At 53.6% G+C, this 14,350-nt stretch overlaps 2 protein-coding genes across 2 annotated transcripts; both read right to left on the bottom strand.

The window, feature by feature from the left end:
- Positions 1-4,668: 4,668 nt before the first annotated feature.
- HOXD12 (homeobox D12) lies at positions 4,669-7,341 on the bottom strand. Its single transcript, XM_055287828.1, has 2 exons — positions 6,761-7,341; positions 4,669-6,614 (listed from the first exon to the last, which is right to left on the bottom strand). Exons 1-2 carry the CDS (start codon positions 7,332-7,334, stop codon positions 6,376-6,378), a joined length of 813 nt encoding a protein of 270 aa, XP_055143803.1. The 5' UTR covers positions 7,335-7,341; the 3' UTR covers positions 4,669-6,375.
- A 3,840-nt stretch (positions 7,342-11,181) lies between these two features.
- HOXD13 (homeobox D13) lies at positions 11,182-14,350 on the bottom strand. Its single transcript, XM_055287827.1, has 2 exons — positions 13,406-14,350; positions 11,182-12,625 (listed from the first exon to the last, which is right to left on the bottom strand). Exons 1-2 carry the CDS (start codon positions 14,181-14,183, stop codon positions 12,375-12,377), a joined length of 1,029 nt encoding a protein of 342 aa, XP_055143802.1. The 5' UTR covers positions 14,184-14,350; the 3' UTR covers positions 11,182-12,374.

The raw sequence follows: 14,350 nt of genomic DNA, 5'->3' as shown, positions 1-14,350 counted from the left end.
TATCTATATCAACGCTCGCCAACACGCCCCGGGATGGCTCCTGGCGCCGAGACGCGCGCGCTGGGGGCGGATCGGCTGCCCTCTGCCGCCAGCTCTCCCCGGGCGCTCCCTGACCAGGCTGCGCCTCAGGCCGGTCACCTGCGCGCCGCTGGCCGCTGCCACCGCTGGGCGCATCTGCCACCGCCCGAATGGGCCGCCCGCCCGCGTCCGCCCTCCCGCGCCGCTTTAAGTACGCGGACCGAGGCCGGCGGGGAGGAGGAAGGAGGGGGAAGAGGGGGAGGAAGGCGGAAGGGAGAGAAGCAGCGAGCAGAGGGGGGGGAGCCCCGGCTCCAGGCTCCCTAGAAGCTAGGAACTAGGTGTGAGGGTGTGAGGTTCCGAACCCCACCCCCCTTACTGCAGCCGCTCCCTCCCCCGCGACTCTGCCACCCTCTGCAGCTCACCCGCCTGGGAGCTTGTTGCTTCTTGTTCACCGGGCGTAATTTCGCCACTCTCCAGGGCGCAGGGAGCCCTGATTTACATATTTCTCTGCCCAGCGCGTTCGGAGCGGAGTGACCTGGCTCTTTCCAGTTCTGACCCCAGGGGTGCGAGTGCCGGCCTCCGAAAAACCCAGGCCATTCACCTCCTAGGCACTCACCCGGGCCGGGGCCTTCGTGCCCACCCGGCTCTCTTCCCTCCTCTCTGGTTTCCCTCTCTGTTCTTGTCTCTCTTTCTCCTTGCTCGGTCCCTCTTCAGTCTTCTCCCTTCTCTCTCCTGTCTTCGCTTCTGTCCTTCCTCTTCTTTTCCGCTTTCCTTCTTCCTTCCTCCTGCTTTCCTGTCTTCTTTCTCCTCTCTCTCTCTGTCCTCTCATCCTCTCCCCTCCTTTCCTCTAAGTTGTGTGTCATTGTCTCTGTCTCTCTCCCTGTTGCCTCTCTGCTTTCCCCTTCAGCACTAAAGCCAGGAGGGGGCTCAGCCCGTGGTCCCCGGCCTCCCTAGAATCTGGGGAGTCTGGTGAACAAAAGGATCTGGAGACCTACCCTCAGGGTGCCCGGCTTCCCGCTGGCTCGCCATAAGAGACAACCCCCACACACTCGCACCTCCGTCCTCCTCACCCTTCTGCTTTCAGGCCTGGCCTGGGTGTCCGCCTTATAGCCAGACCCTTCACTGCTTCGGAGCCCCTCCAAGGCCTGCGCATCCACGCCGCGTTTCCCCGAGGCTCTTCTGGTACCCTTGGGTCTGCATGGTCACTTCAGCCCCTCCCCCAAGATAGGTTGTCTCTCTAAGGGCACTCAGCGGAGCCTGACTCCCTACTGGAGCCCCTCTGTGTCACCTGGCTCTGAGGCAGACTCTTCGTGGGGCACCCCATCCACTCCCCCAAGGCCTCACTCTCCTCCCAGCCTGCCGCGACCCTCTTCTAGCCCATGGGTCCAGGCGAGGCCTGGGCTCCCACCTCCGAGAGAGCAGACGCTTTTCAAAGGTAAACCGTCTCTTCCCAAACCCAAATCCCAGAACCAAGGGCAGGAGGCTGCCCCTTTCCCCAAGATGCCTCCGCCCAGGCAATCCCAGCGCTGGGGCCTGGGCCTCAGTCCTATACCCAGGGCAGGCGGCGCTGTCTGTGATGCTGGTTCCCTCCCTGGCCCGGGCTGCTGCAGTGCCGGTGCTGTGCGCTCTGCCCACCGTGCGGACAGACAGAGAAAAGGCGGGTGGTCTGAGCTAATATCTATTTTCTGGCTGATGTCCTCCCCCTTCCTCTTTTTCTCCTCCCTTCCTTTCTCCCTTCCTCTCTCCTTCCTCCGCCCCTTCCCATGTCTGCTTCCCTCCCCCAACACTGCGCAAATAGGTCTGTGGCGACTGGAGGGCATCGAGCCTCCCCCAACTAGAACTGCCCATCTTGTGTGCTCCCTCCCCACACCTGGCACCCCCGCCCAGATTCCAGCTGACATTCTTCTTCTCAACCCAGACCCCCAGGACATTTATCTGCCTCCCCATCTCCATCCCAGGCCCAAGCCTCTCCCTTTCGGGCTCGTGGTCGACGCCCCTGGATCTCTCTCCTAAAATGGCTCCCCGGACGCTGCACACTGGCCCTGCGGTAGCTCAGGACCCAGAGCAGCTGCGAGGACTTCAATCCGGGTCTTTATGTGCCTGGGGGTTCGCAAAATTCTCGCACCTTCTCTCTGCTGGCTGCACGGGGTGGGGCGCAGGCAGCCCGGCGCCCCCATTGTGGAGCCTGCTGACCGCCGAAGAGGGAAATGGGGAGGACGAACCATTCAAGTTCAACGACATGGCGACGGCAGCTCCGGCGGGAGCAGCGATTTGGCGGGGGAGGGTGAGCCATCTGCAGTGGCGCGCCGGTGCACAGAGGAAGGGGGCGGCCGGCCCCTTTCGGCTCCTTAGCATGAACCCTTGCCCCCCGACCCACTCCACAGCCCAGAGCGCTTTCATTCCAGTCCCAGCCCGCTTGGCTCTTTGGCCCCAGCTCCCTGCTAGTTCCTGCCCCCATTCCCCAAACCCAGGAAAAACCGCAGCTTCCGGACCCGCGCGTCCCGCTCGAGAACCTACCGTGAAGACCCGGGCTCTGTGGCCTTGTCCTCGCCTGCGCGGCCCTACCCGAAACGCAGGGAGCGCACCAGGCCTTCGGGGCGCAGCCAGCCACTCCGCGAGGAAGAGCTTTCCGCACAGCGCCGGGACGCGATGCGGTGATTTTGAGCCACCCAAGATAAGACGCTAACTTGACCTTAACTTTGTCAGGGCGCCCCTGGTATCTGGAGAACGTGAACAGGCACTGTCTGGCAGCTCTCGTAAAAGCTGACTGGGGAAGGGATTCTGAGTCATTTCATTTATTGCCACTACAGTTCTGCAAGAAAGCTTTTCCTCCCTGCCAAACTTTAATTATTTATGCTCTTTTAAGAAACGAAAGAAGAGAAACGCAGGGAAAACACCCAGAGCCAGTTCCTTCCCTGCAGAGCCTTCGGAATGGACTCCTTAAGTCAAGCGACTGGAGAACAAAAATATGGGGAGATCACCTTTGTCTAAGGACAGTGGGGCAGTCTCCTTGCCCTCCCCCGCTATCACTGAGGGGGGAATGCAGCTGGGAGAGGCGGGTGAAAGGTGAAGGGGCATCCCCTCACATGAATATTTACAACAATTCCAGATTTCTCTTCCACCCGCAGGCATCCCGGAAGCCTCCCCAGCTCGCCTCCCTGGGGGAGAACCCCCAGGCCTTAAAAGCGTCCCCCCTTCCCCGCCGCCTTCTGAGTTCCCAACTGATTGAATGCCAGACGAAGCTGTTTTTTTCTCGTTTTAAAACCGTTTTCTTAGTCAAGAGGCCCGCTTGGACTGCAGCATTTCAGAGGACACATTTCTCTTTCTGAAGGGAATGTTGAGCGCTCAGATTTTAGCGTCCTTTCTCTTCAGCACTTTTTTTTTTTTTTTTTTTTACAAATTTCCTAGTGGTTCCAAATCTTTGCGGGAACACGAGCTATGGAAGGAGACACCAGAGTCTTTGTATTTGTGTGAAATAGCAAAAGGGATAGATTTGGAAAAAACTGCTGAACCAAGATATATGCTTTTATATTTAGAAAAATTTAATTTTCTTTGAGGAGTGATCTCCATGAGTATCCCCTCCCCCCACTCATCCCAGGCTAAAGGGAAAGAACACTATGATTTAATGATATATTTTGGAAAGAAACAGCCTCCGTGTTTTCTGTCTTAAGGCCTGGATCTGAGTTCATATGCTTTCCTCCTCCTTTCCCCAGCCTTCCGAGGGCTCAGTGCGGCTTCCGCCTTTGTTCAGTTGTTTTTGAGGACGCAAACCTCTGAATGCAGACTCAGACTTGGAGATCCTGCTCTGGGTACCATCGCCTGTATGTGCCAGCCAGGTGGAGAATCCTTTTGAGCCATAGGGCCTTGGCAGCTCTTGCTTCTTTCTCTCCTATTGAATATATATACATATATGTATATATAGTTGTGTGTGTGTATACAATTAAAGAACAATTAAAATTTTAATTATACACCAAATTTGCTTCTGGGAAGGGGAGTTGAAATGTTGAATATTCAGTGTTAGTGATTTAGTGGTTTTGCTAATTCTTCCTCTAGCTAAAAGCTAGTTTCCACCTCCACCAGCTAGGAGCTGGGGTTTGCAAGAAAATGAGCAGCAAGCAGGCCCTGACTTTCTTGGACTAAGCTAGAGGTTCAGATGGACTAGGGAGTTTTGAGGCCCCATTTCCCAAGGGAGTCTGCTGGGCTCTTGGTAAACCTGCTGGTATCAAGGATTTAGCAGAACATAGCCGGTTCCAGAGAAGTCAGACCAAAACTCGGTGGAGACAGACATTTTGTTCTGACATCTGAGGAACCTCAAATCTTTACAGACCCTGAATACCAGCAAGCTTTAAAATTTGAGAATTTAGGCTGAGTGCAGAAGTCCCAGCTTGCAACAAGCTGAGAGTCCCCTTAACGTGTGAGACACACTCAGATCTGCCATGGTCTTTCCCTTTTGGATATTCCAAACATATTTGGTTCGTAGGCTTTTACACACCATTTCCTGACCGCCTCAGAAGCCATTTTCTCATTTAACGAACAGTCAACACCCGCAGTGAAACAACAACCAGAAAAGTAAAACGAATTTGGTGGCCTGAAAAACATTAAGGTGGAATCCAAAACATTTTGAAAAATTGACTTCAGCCCCTTGACAGCTTGGCTTAGACCTGGATATTTATTTTCACTCAAAACATTTGTATATATTGTGTCTGATATACACAAGCTACTGTTTTGGACAAAATCAAAACAAAACATGCATGATAACTATTAGATAGCTTAGAAAATGAAATTAGTCTAAACATCAACTGAATTCAGTTGGGCTAATGCTCAGGGCTCTCTGTGAGGGGCCCACTCCAGGTTTAGGGCCAGGTCCTCCACTGAAAAGAAATCACTGCACTTTGGGAAGAAATCCTGAATCCTTGGGTTGTTGTGCATCATGCTAGGAATTGCAAAGGAGGAGTGCTACATGTCAGAAGGAGAGGGAGAAGAGGCAGGTATAGTGGAATGAGCTGGCAGGGTGAGGCTTGGCTCACTGAGATTAAGGCAGGAAACTCCAGTACACCCAGAACAACTCCACCTGGCATTTGGGAACCCCTGCCTCCATGAGGCAAGCCTGGCAGGGCCCAGGGCCTTAAAGTCTCCACTGGGACAGGCCAGACATGCCTCAGAAGGGGCACAGTAGCTGGGCCTCTGGTAGAGTTGGCAGATGGTAGAGACGGTGAGAGGAACTTCTGGTCCTCTTTGCTTTGTCAAGAGCAGCTAGCAGGGTGGAGAATCTAAGAGATTTCCTTCCCCACTCCTTGACTCTTGAGAAGGATTTTTGCCTATCCTTGTGGGGTTCCATTAAGGTAATTGAAGAAAGAAAGATGCACCGACACCTTTACTCACCTCAACTGGAAAGCCATATTTACAGTTGGAGTGTATCACCCCTCCTCCTCTTGTTCACTCCCTTCTCCTCCCCTGGATATCTTTCCCTCCTCCCTGTGCAACAGAGCTTCAAAGCAGACCAACAGCTCCTTTCACCAGAGCTAGGCTCTGGGGATCCGGTTACAGGGTTCATGGGCCTGACCTAGGCATGTATGAGAAGGTGGGAGTAGGGCAATGTTTGCCAGTCTTGTCTGGAGATGGCACTTGTCTGGAGCCCCAGTCTCAGGAAACGAAGGTTCCACCCAGCTGGAAATAGGCCAGCCTATTTCAGATTTCTCATTTCGAGATATCTCCAAGTTTACCCCACTACCCAGCCCCTCCCCTTCCCTCCCTTTTCCTCCCAAAGTCTGAAGATCTAGTGTGGCTTTTGTCCTCTCAAATCAGCCAGGGCAGACAGGAGGGTGGAGGGTGGATGGTGCCCTTTCCTTTCTCCAGAGCGAAGATCCTGGCCTTGCCACAAAGGGATTCTGCTGCAGAGACCTAATTGTACCCACAGTCCTTTCCATTCCCTCAGGAGGCCTTCCACTCTGAGCCCTAACTAGGCGACTGCTATACGCTGAAGGGGCTGGAGAGAGGGGGAAAGGGAGAACGAATTGGGTGGAAACAGAAAAATCCAGGTACCAGGGAGCAAGAATGAGCGGTGGGTGCAAATGCTCCAGCCAGGAGCAAGGAGAGGTGGCCTCAGTCCCCCAACGTGGAAGCCTTAAGGCCAGCCAGAGTTGCAGTGGTACTTCCGCACGTTTCTCACGGGCTTCTCAGGGACTGAGGAAAGCAAGGAGGCCCAGCTGGCCTGGTCGCTAAATCTCTTGGCTTCTGGGACCAGCAGAGAAGGAACCGAAGGAAAAGCCTTAGCCTTAGCCCCAGATCCCCCTCCCCAAACAAGGCCTCTGTCCAAAAGGGCAGATCCAGCCCGGTCCTGGCCACGCGCGCGCGAGGCTAGTAGAGCGCCAGCGCCTGCTCCCGAAGCACCACGCGCTTCTTCTTCATACGCCTGTTCTGGAACCAGATTTTGACTTGCTGGTCGCTGAGGTTCAGCCTATTGGACAATTCCTTGCGTTTCTGCCTGTTGATGAATTCGTTGACGAGGAATTCGTTCTCCAACTCCGCAATCTGCTGCTTCGTGTAGGGTTTCCGCTTCTTGCGGGCCCTCCCCGGGGCCGCCCCCCACGGCAGGCCTGCAACACAGCCCCAACCCACGTCAACCCAGCCCGTACTCTGTCTATTGCCCGCCCCCAGGCGGTTCACCTCCCCTTACACTCTCCCTTGAACCCCACCTCCCATCCCGGCCCAAACCGGCCCGGGGAGCATGGGCACCGTTTACCGTCGGGCAGTGAAGGTCGCAGGCAAGAGGCAACGCCCGCCGCCTGCACTGTCATGTTCAAGTTGAGCGGGCCCTTGGTGTCGTCCTTGAAGCCAGGGGCGCAGGGAGCCCCCTGGAGCAGGGTCGCGGAGCCCGGCGTGGCACGACCCACACCCGCGTAGTCATACTTGGCCGCTTTGAGAGCAGCCACTGCAGGAGCCAGGCTAGACTCGGTGGTGAAGGACGGCCGGGTACGACCGCGCTCCTCTGGCCCAGCGGCCGCTTCGGGCGCATAGAACTTAGCCTGCTCTTCGGGTCCGTCCTTGGCTGTTGGGGGCTGCAGGCCGAGAGGCCCGGAGCCAGCCAGGTAGGGCTGCGAGAAGCCACCGAAGGCAGTGGCGCCCGCAGGCTGCGCGGGGGCGCAGGAGGCGGGCGTGGCGGCCCAGGGCAGCGCGCCGCGCGGGTAGGAGATAGGGGGAAGCGTGGCCAACTGGCCGCCATTCGCCCGCAGGTTGGAGAAGTAGAAAGAGTCTGGCGGCTGCAGATTCAGAAGCGAGCCCACATAGCCCGCTCTGTAGAGACTGCGCTCACACATCTCCAACAAAGGGCTTCGGCTGCGCTCGCAACAGTATTTAGTTACAACCGGGAATAAGAGGACAGGCTCAGACGATTGGATGAAACTTTGCCTGCAGGTTCTTCAAAGCCGGTCATTTCAGCACCGCCTACATCCCCCCGACCCGTTTTCCCCCCCTTCAGAGTGTTATGATAACACCCGCAATGTTCGATGGCGAAGGACGAGGCTGCCAGCAGAGCCAAATCATGTTGAGCAAAGACTAACTGTCTGCGGGTTTCCAGGCCCGGCTTCAGCAGCTGGGGATATCGGGCAAGAGGGTGCCTCAGCCCAAGTGTCCCTTGGGACTCTTCTTGGTCGTGATTGGCTTTGCGATCCGTTTTCCGCAGACTTTCTGGGCCCGGCTTGCTTCTACTGGCTTTAAGTTGCAGCGGAGGCATTTTCCATTAACCGGCGCCTCTTGACTTCGGAGAGGGCGCGGTCCGGCGGCACCAGGAACTCTGTCCCTTGGCCTGAGCAATGTCACTCTTACCCCAATCACTCCCACAGAAAGGGTTTCTCCATAGACCTCTGCCTGAGGATCTGGCAGCAAAGACCCATTTGCTGCTTGAGCCCTCAGTCCCAGGCCGCAGACACAAAAAGGGCATCACAAACTACCCAATTTTGGGATCCAGGAAGGAGGCCACATTATTCCTGGTTTGTGTCCCCATGGCTAAGAACTCTGATCCTAGGGAAATTGCCATACAGGTCCATGGAGCATGTCCGCCAGGGAACCCATAAGCTCGATCCACCAATCGTGACCAAAGGCTACATTCCTTTTATCGTCAGGAGTCCTCTCCGGGACTACACACTGCAAACCAGAACTCCGAGATGTCCCCATCCACCAAGTGGAGGGCAAAGCAAGACGAACTCCTCCGACTGGGTGTGGAAAGGCAGAAGAGCCAGAGCCACCTGACCGGGGAACAGCGGGCGTTCGGAGGCAGCTGGCTAGCAGAGTTCCTCGCCTCAGCGCCCCCAGGGGTGCCGGGGATAGGGAGTTCACGGGTCTGACAAGCAGGGAAGTGGGAAGGGCAGCAGTTCTTAGCTGGGAGCGGTGTACACAGACCCCGCCGCTGGCCCTCTTGCCTAGTCCGGCCAGTGGGCTAAGGGTCCTCCCCTCCTGCCTCTGATCCCAAGACCCTTGGAGACCCCGTGACCGGCGCCAGTCTCAGCCTGCAGCAGGACCCTCGGTCTCCGAGCCAAGCTGGAATTGGTTAGATCGCGGGCTCCCGCACTGAGACCACACAGGCGCCGCCGGAGGGCAAGACTGACCGCCGCGCTGCGACTTTATTGTGTGAGTTATGGCGACCAATTGGGTGGCTCTGGGGAACGCAATCGGCCTCTTCCTCCTGCTCTGGTGGGGGGCGTAGGGGGAGTGAGGACGTGGGGGTGGGGACGTCTGGGGCTACTCTGGCTCTGCCAGAGAGTTTCCTTAGGAGCTCAGGCATAGAGACTCAGTCGCTCGCGTCCTCTCTTGGGAGGTGGGGGCAAGCACAAGCTGCAATCCCAGTTCCTAGATACTTAAGGGAAAACAAGCCTCAGATCCCTAAGAGCTCTTATTTTGGGGAACCCATCCTATTTTCGAGGAGCTGCAGCTTCGTTACTCCCGAAAGCTCCAGCTCCAGGGGTCCCTGCAGTCTCTCCTCACGTTTCAGTGCACTACGATTCCTCGTTATTTCCAAGCCAAGGGGTGTCTCTTTCGGACCTTTAGGCAGGCCTACAACAGCTGTTTGCGCCTTAGGACTAAAGGCATAAAAGAACTAAGTAGAAAACAGGAAAAACAAGAACAACTAGATTCCCTCCATTGCTCCTTGCGCAGTCTTCCCACTTCATCCCCCGGGTTTATGACTTTCGAGGTCTGGCAGACAAAGTCTTCTGCGAGCTGGGGACCCGGATCGAGGGAGGGTCGGGGTGGAAAGTAGTGGCGGGAGGTGGCTTGGCTGGTGATTGAGAGAATGCAAAAGGATTTGGCTGAGGAGCTAATAGCGAGCTCTGCCAATGCCGCCCAACGCCCAGGAGATGGCGAGCGCGCTCCATGCCTATCGAGGCGCAGCCGCACGGTCAAGATCAACAGTGAAGGGCGGTGCGGCCGCCCTGTGGTCGCCAGCCCGCGCGGTCACAGCCCGCTTTCAAACGCAGCCGAGCGCCTCCGAAAGCTGGAGATCTTGGCGGCAAGGCCGCCCCTGACAGCGGAGCCAGAGGGACACAGGGGGCTGCCAGAGGCGGGGAAGCATTGCAGTCGCCCTTTTGTCTGACCGTGGGTCCCGGCTCCCATTGCTTCCTTCGCCTCTTGAATCACGCGACACGGGGGCCTCGTTCCCCCACCCGCGGCGCTAAAAACCTGCCCAGTTTCTGAGGCGCTCTCCTGCCGCCTGTCTCTAACCGAAGGAAAGGCCTCTCTCCAAGCCCCCTTAGCCTCCCTCCCAGTGCCTGGGCCACTTACCAGTTCCTCTCCTCCCTCTGCAATTTGGAATATAAAAGGAACGCATATAAATAACAATATCTTCTTCTGTTATTGATTTAGCCCTCAATCCAAATTCCTCCAGAGAGCGTTTGAGCACAGTTTTAATATTCAGCAAACCTACCATTTCTCCAAGGCGGGGGGAGGGGGGGATCTGACAGGCAAACCAGAGATGAAAGGAAAACCTCGAGGCAATCTCCCCTACCCACGATGAGAAACCCGAGAAATAGACATGGGAAATGGAGTGAAGCTCCGGAGTGTGGGACTCACAAAAAATGGAGGGGAAGTTGGAGATGAGGAAAAAGGAAAAATGTGCCCGTTTCTGATGAAAACACATCTTTTGAGAAAAACCACAAAAACGGTAACGACCCTTCCCGAAGTGTAAGGTGGGGGATGGCGTGACCCCTTGTACGTGGGTTATTTCTTCTGCAGAGATTGAATCGCGATCAAATTTCTCTGTTTCTCTGTCTCTGTCCCTCCCCCTCAAAAACGAAGTTAGCTGTCCACTGTCGGCAGTAAGATATGAAAGAAATCAAGCTGGGACAGGGAAAACGAAAGTAGCTCCAAGTCTTAGGTCTCTGCGTTTTCTCTTTCAAAGTCATGAGGGAGCCCTCCCACCAGGAGAGTTTTCACACTAAGTGAGGTTTTAAATATCAGTACGTAACTAACTTACACACGAAAACGTTAGCAACCACTGAGTTGATTGTGTGGGGAGCTAACCATAAGCAGTCATCCAGTTCCTCACCGGCCATTTCCCTGAGTGGCAAAAAGGCCTCAAACAGAAAATTCTAGTGCCTAAAAATTGTGTCTGAAAGTTTAGGTTTTATGTTTTCAGTTGTCAACTGCTCTGTGCAGACTGCCCGGAGAAGGCGATATGGGATAAGCTTGAAATGTTTCTTTTTCGATTGCCAAATATGGATATGTCTTTCTAATTTCAAGACCTTCCTAGTCCAGATGTTTATAATGGTCTTTCTAGGTTGAAAATTTGCAAGTGAGTAAGTTTTTCTATGCTCAGGCATACAAATACATATGGATTAAAAAATAAACAGAACTATATAAATAAATTGACAATAGTGAAAGAAAAGTAAAATTTTATTGTCTTTTGAGCTGGCCTGGTATAATATATAATTTTAAACGCTGGAAATGATATCCTCATTTTAAAACATCACTACTTATGTTAAAGTCATGGGCAAAAGGGAGGGAGGGGGGCAAAAGTGGAGAGCATGAAGGTTCCAGAAACCAGAATTAGTGTTGAGTTTCCTTCATCTATAGAGAACATAATTGTGTTCAAGATACCAAGATTTTGTAATAAATAAGAATCGTTTCAAGAAGAAACACAAACTTGAAAAAATAAAACAAATGCATAAGGACTCAGAAGAAACAAAAGAGTTCTGTTTATTGGCATCTCCCTAGGAGTAAAAAGTGATTTTTGAATGTCTGAAGCACTGCCATGTATCCCAGCTCACAGACATTGCATCTACAAAAATAATCTCTCAATTGTATAAATATGCAGCACTTTAATTATTTATCATCACTTTCAGAAACATCATTATTTTTCTTCTTGGACCTTGGAACTTCACATTTTTCATATTTGTTAGATGCTTTACAGCTCCATGAGAGGCCCAACGCATTTGTTTAGACAGTCAAGTTCTTCATTGGGTTCTGTAACATTGATTCAGCCTCTTTTTGAGGATTGAGGAGATGACCACAATCCCAGACCCACAGATCCAAGGCCAAGAAAAGGAGGTGCATTTATGCTATCCGCGGGTCACTCTACTGATTGCAGCCACTTAAATGTCTGCATTGAGAGCTCAAGAAATGAAGGCATCCACGATCCATGAGGACACATGAGTTTCAAATTAAAGATTATGAAAACACAAACCTACAAAGTATTAAAAATAAACAATTAAAACAGCAAGTGAAACACCCAAAGTTGGAAAGATTGTCTTCATTTCAATATTGATACAAACCCTATTTAATAAGGTGGCCACTTTTAAAGCCATCACAGTACCTTCAGCCTCCTGTTTTCAGACTTTCCCAGTGACCCCAGAGCACTGCCTGCCTTTCCACTTGCCTCAGGGCAACTGCTGAGAGCTAATGATTCAATTACCTAATTACAGGATATGAATGACTGAAAACCATTCTGTCCTAATGGATTATGAAGATAATCAGTGCTGGGAACGAACAAATAAAGTAATTTAAAAAAAAAAAACCTTAAATCAGAATGGCACTTCTGAAGTTCATTTGAGGGGGGGATTATTAAAAAATACTTCAAGTCCCTTTATACTGGCCTGGAGGGAGAAACAGAACATTAAAAACAGATATTTAAAAAACCCTAGGCAAGAACAAAACCAATAATAAACAAGTAAAAATCAGAACTACAAAGTCAGGTTGGGCAGCAGAAGGTTTTAGAGCCAGATAAGGGGAAGAGAGAAAAACAATTCACAAAATTTGCCACCATTGGCAGGGGGTGAGGGGAATTAAATACATATTCAAGTCTTTCCAAAGGCCTTTTGGAGACAACCGAATGGCTTCTAAACTGTCTGTGGCCAACCTGGACCACATCAGGAGACAGTATCTTTGAGCTTGGAGACAATTTTCTTGTCCTTCACCCTTCGGTTCTGAAACCAAATGGTCACTTGTCTCTCAGATAGGTTCGTAGCAGCCGAGATACGCCGCCGCTTGTCCTTGTTAATGAACTTGTTAATGGCATACTCGTTCTCCAGTTCTTTGAGCTGCAGTTTGGTGTAAGGCACTCTCTTCTTCCTCCCTCTTCGGTAGACACACATGTCCGGCTGATTTAGAGCCACATCCCCTGATACAAACAAAAGCACAAGAAAAATTAGGCTGGGATATTTGGAGCACCTAGCTGAGGACTGTGTGTGTGTGTGTGTGTGTTTGCAGGGGTGCAGGAAATTTTTTTAAAAAGCCATGCTGCTTGGTCTTCATTATGTACATAGACATAACACTTACCTGTTATTAAAGAAGGATTATTTGCACTTAACAATGGTTAATTTGATTGATTATCATAGTTTCTCAAACCGGCATCTTAACAAGCCTGCAATTTTATGGTGTGGTTATTGGGCACGTTCATGAGGACAGTTTCTGCAAATGTTGGTTGTATAAAGACAAACATACATACATAGACACATACAAATTCAGGTCTTTTGCTCAAATTTTGATTTCCCGCGTTCCTATGTTAGGAGCTGGTGGGCTTGATCTAACAAGCTTTAGTAGTCATCTTGGGGCAGTGATGTCTTTGAAAATGGGGGCACCCAACTCTGTCAGGCTTCTTAGGAAAAAGGCCTCTTTAGGAGAAAAGGGAGAGGCCCAAGTAAAGAGCACGCAGAGACCCTCAACTTTAGGAGAAAAACGTGTCTGCGCTGCACATAGGAAAGAAAGGGCAGTGAGGGAGGCAGTTGAAATCAGAGGAGGAATTTACATTCACACGAACTGGACAAACTTCCACTGGGTTAACCCTGGTCAGGTGTGGAGCACAGGCACCCACTCCCAAGTAGGGGCGCATACTCTTAGTTCTTTCTTTTCTCCTCTCTCCCCATCCCTCGTGTGGGTCCCTTTTCTCCATCGCCCCTACCTGGAAAGGAAGATTTCCAAAAGTGGGACCCCTGTGGCTGGTCCTTGGCGCAGTACACCTGGCTGTTCCACCCGTTAGCCAGCGTCCAGGACTGGTATCCCTCCATGGAGATATAGGCCTCGTGCCGAGGCTCCCCGGAGCCGAAAGTGGACACCATGTCGATATAGCCGGGCACGTGCTGGTAAGGGCTCGTATAGCCCTGGTAGAAGGATACCTCCTTGGCTCGCGCTGGCACCTCGTTGGCCGGTACGCTGCTGCTCGCCAGGCCTGACACGTCCATGTACTTCTCCACGGGGAAGCCTCCCAGCGAGGCGTGCGGCGATGACTTGAGCGCATTCTGCTGTAAGCCCACGCCGTGCGACATACGGCAGCTGTAGTAGCCGTTGCCGAAGTGGTAGCCGTAGCCCAGCGCTGGAGCGCTCGGGGGCGCTGCAGCGGCCGCAGCAGGCGTGGGTGCTGGGCACTCTTTGGCTGGGGGAGCCTCCGGGCGCGCCGCTACAACGGCAGAAGAGGACGACGACGAGGAAGAGCCCGTGCGCTCAGAGGTCCCGGGGTACGCAAAGCCGGAGGCTGCCGCTGCCGCCGCCGCAGCCGCCGCCGCCGCCGCCGCCGCCCGCCCCGAATGCGTGCCGGCGAACACAGGCGCGGAGAGAAAGCCGCGGCACTGGCCTGACGCCGCCGCAGCCACCGAAGAGGAGGAGGAAGAGGCCGGGGCGCCACCGGCGCCCCCGCCGTCTGCCCGCAGCCCGTCCATGTCCCAGCTCCCGGCGCGGCTCATGGCCCGGCCTGGCCCGGCCCTGGCCCTGGCCCTGGCCCCGCGCAGGACACCATGGCGCGGCGCGCCTCCTCCCTCCTCTCCTTTCTCTCTGGTTCGCTCGCTCCCGCCCTCTTCCTCTAGCCGTCTCTCCCTCGGCGAGCCTCCCGCCTCCGGCCCGCCCGCCCGCC

Source organism: Symphalangus syndactylus, chromosome 8 (assembly GCF_028878055.3).
Source record: "Symphalangus syndactylus isolate Jambi chromosome 8, NHGRI_mSymSyn1-v2.1_pri, whole genome shotgun sequence".
NCBI classification, from domain to species: Eukaryota; Metazoa; Chordata; class Mammalia; order Primates; family Hylobatidae; genus Symphalangus; species Symphalangus syndactylus.
This window is presented reverse-complemented; position numbering and strand designations above follow the sequence as displayed.

What these genes read in the sequence shown, in the direction of transcription:
- HOXD13 (XM_055287827.1), bottom strand. Translation starts at nt 14,183, where the DNA reads ATGAGCCGCGCCGGGAGCTGGGACATGGACGGGCTGCGGGCAGACGGC. An exon ending in TTGGAAATCTTCCTTTCCAG is followed by an intron (nt 12,626 to 13,405) that starts GTAGGGGCGATG and finishes TGTTTGTATCAG; the next exon opens with GGGATGTGGCTCTAAATCAG.
- HOXD12 (XM_055287828.1), bottom strand. Translation starts at nt 7,334, where the DNA reads ATGTGTGAGCGCAGTCTCTACAGAGCGGGCTATGTGGGCTCGCTTCTG. An exon ending in GCGACCTTCACTGCCCGACG is followed by an intron (nt 6,615 to 6,760) that starts GTAAACGGTGCC and finishes GCTGTGTTGCAG; the next exon opens with GCCTGCCGTGGGGGGCGGCC.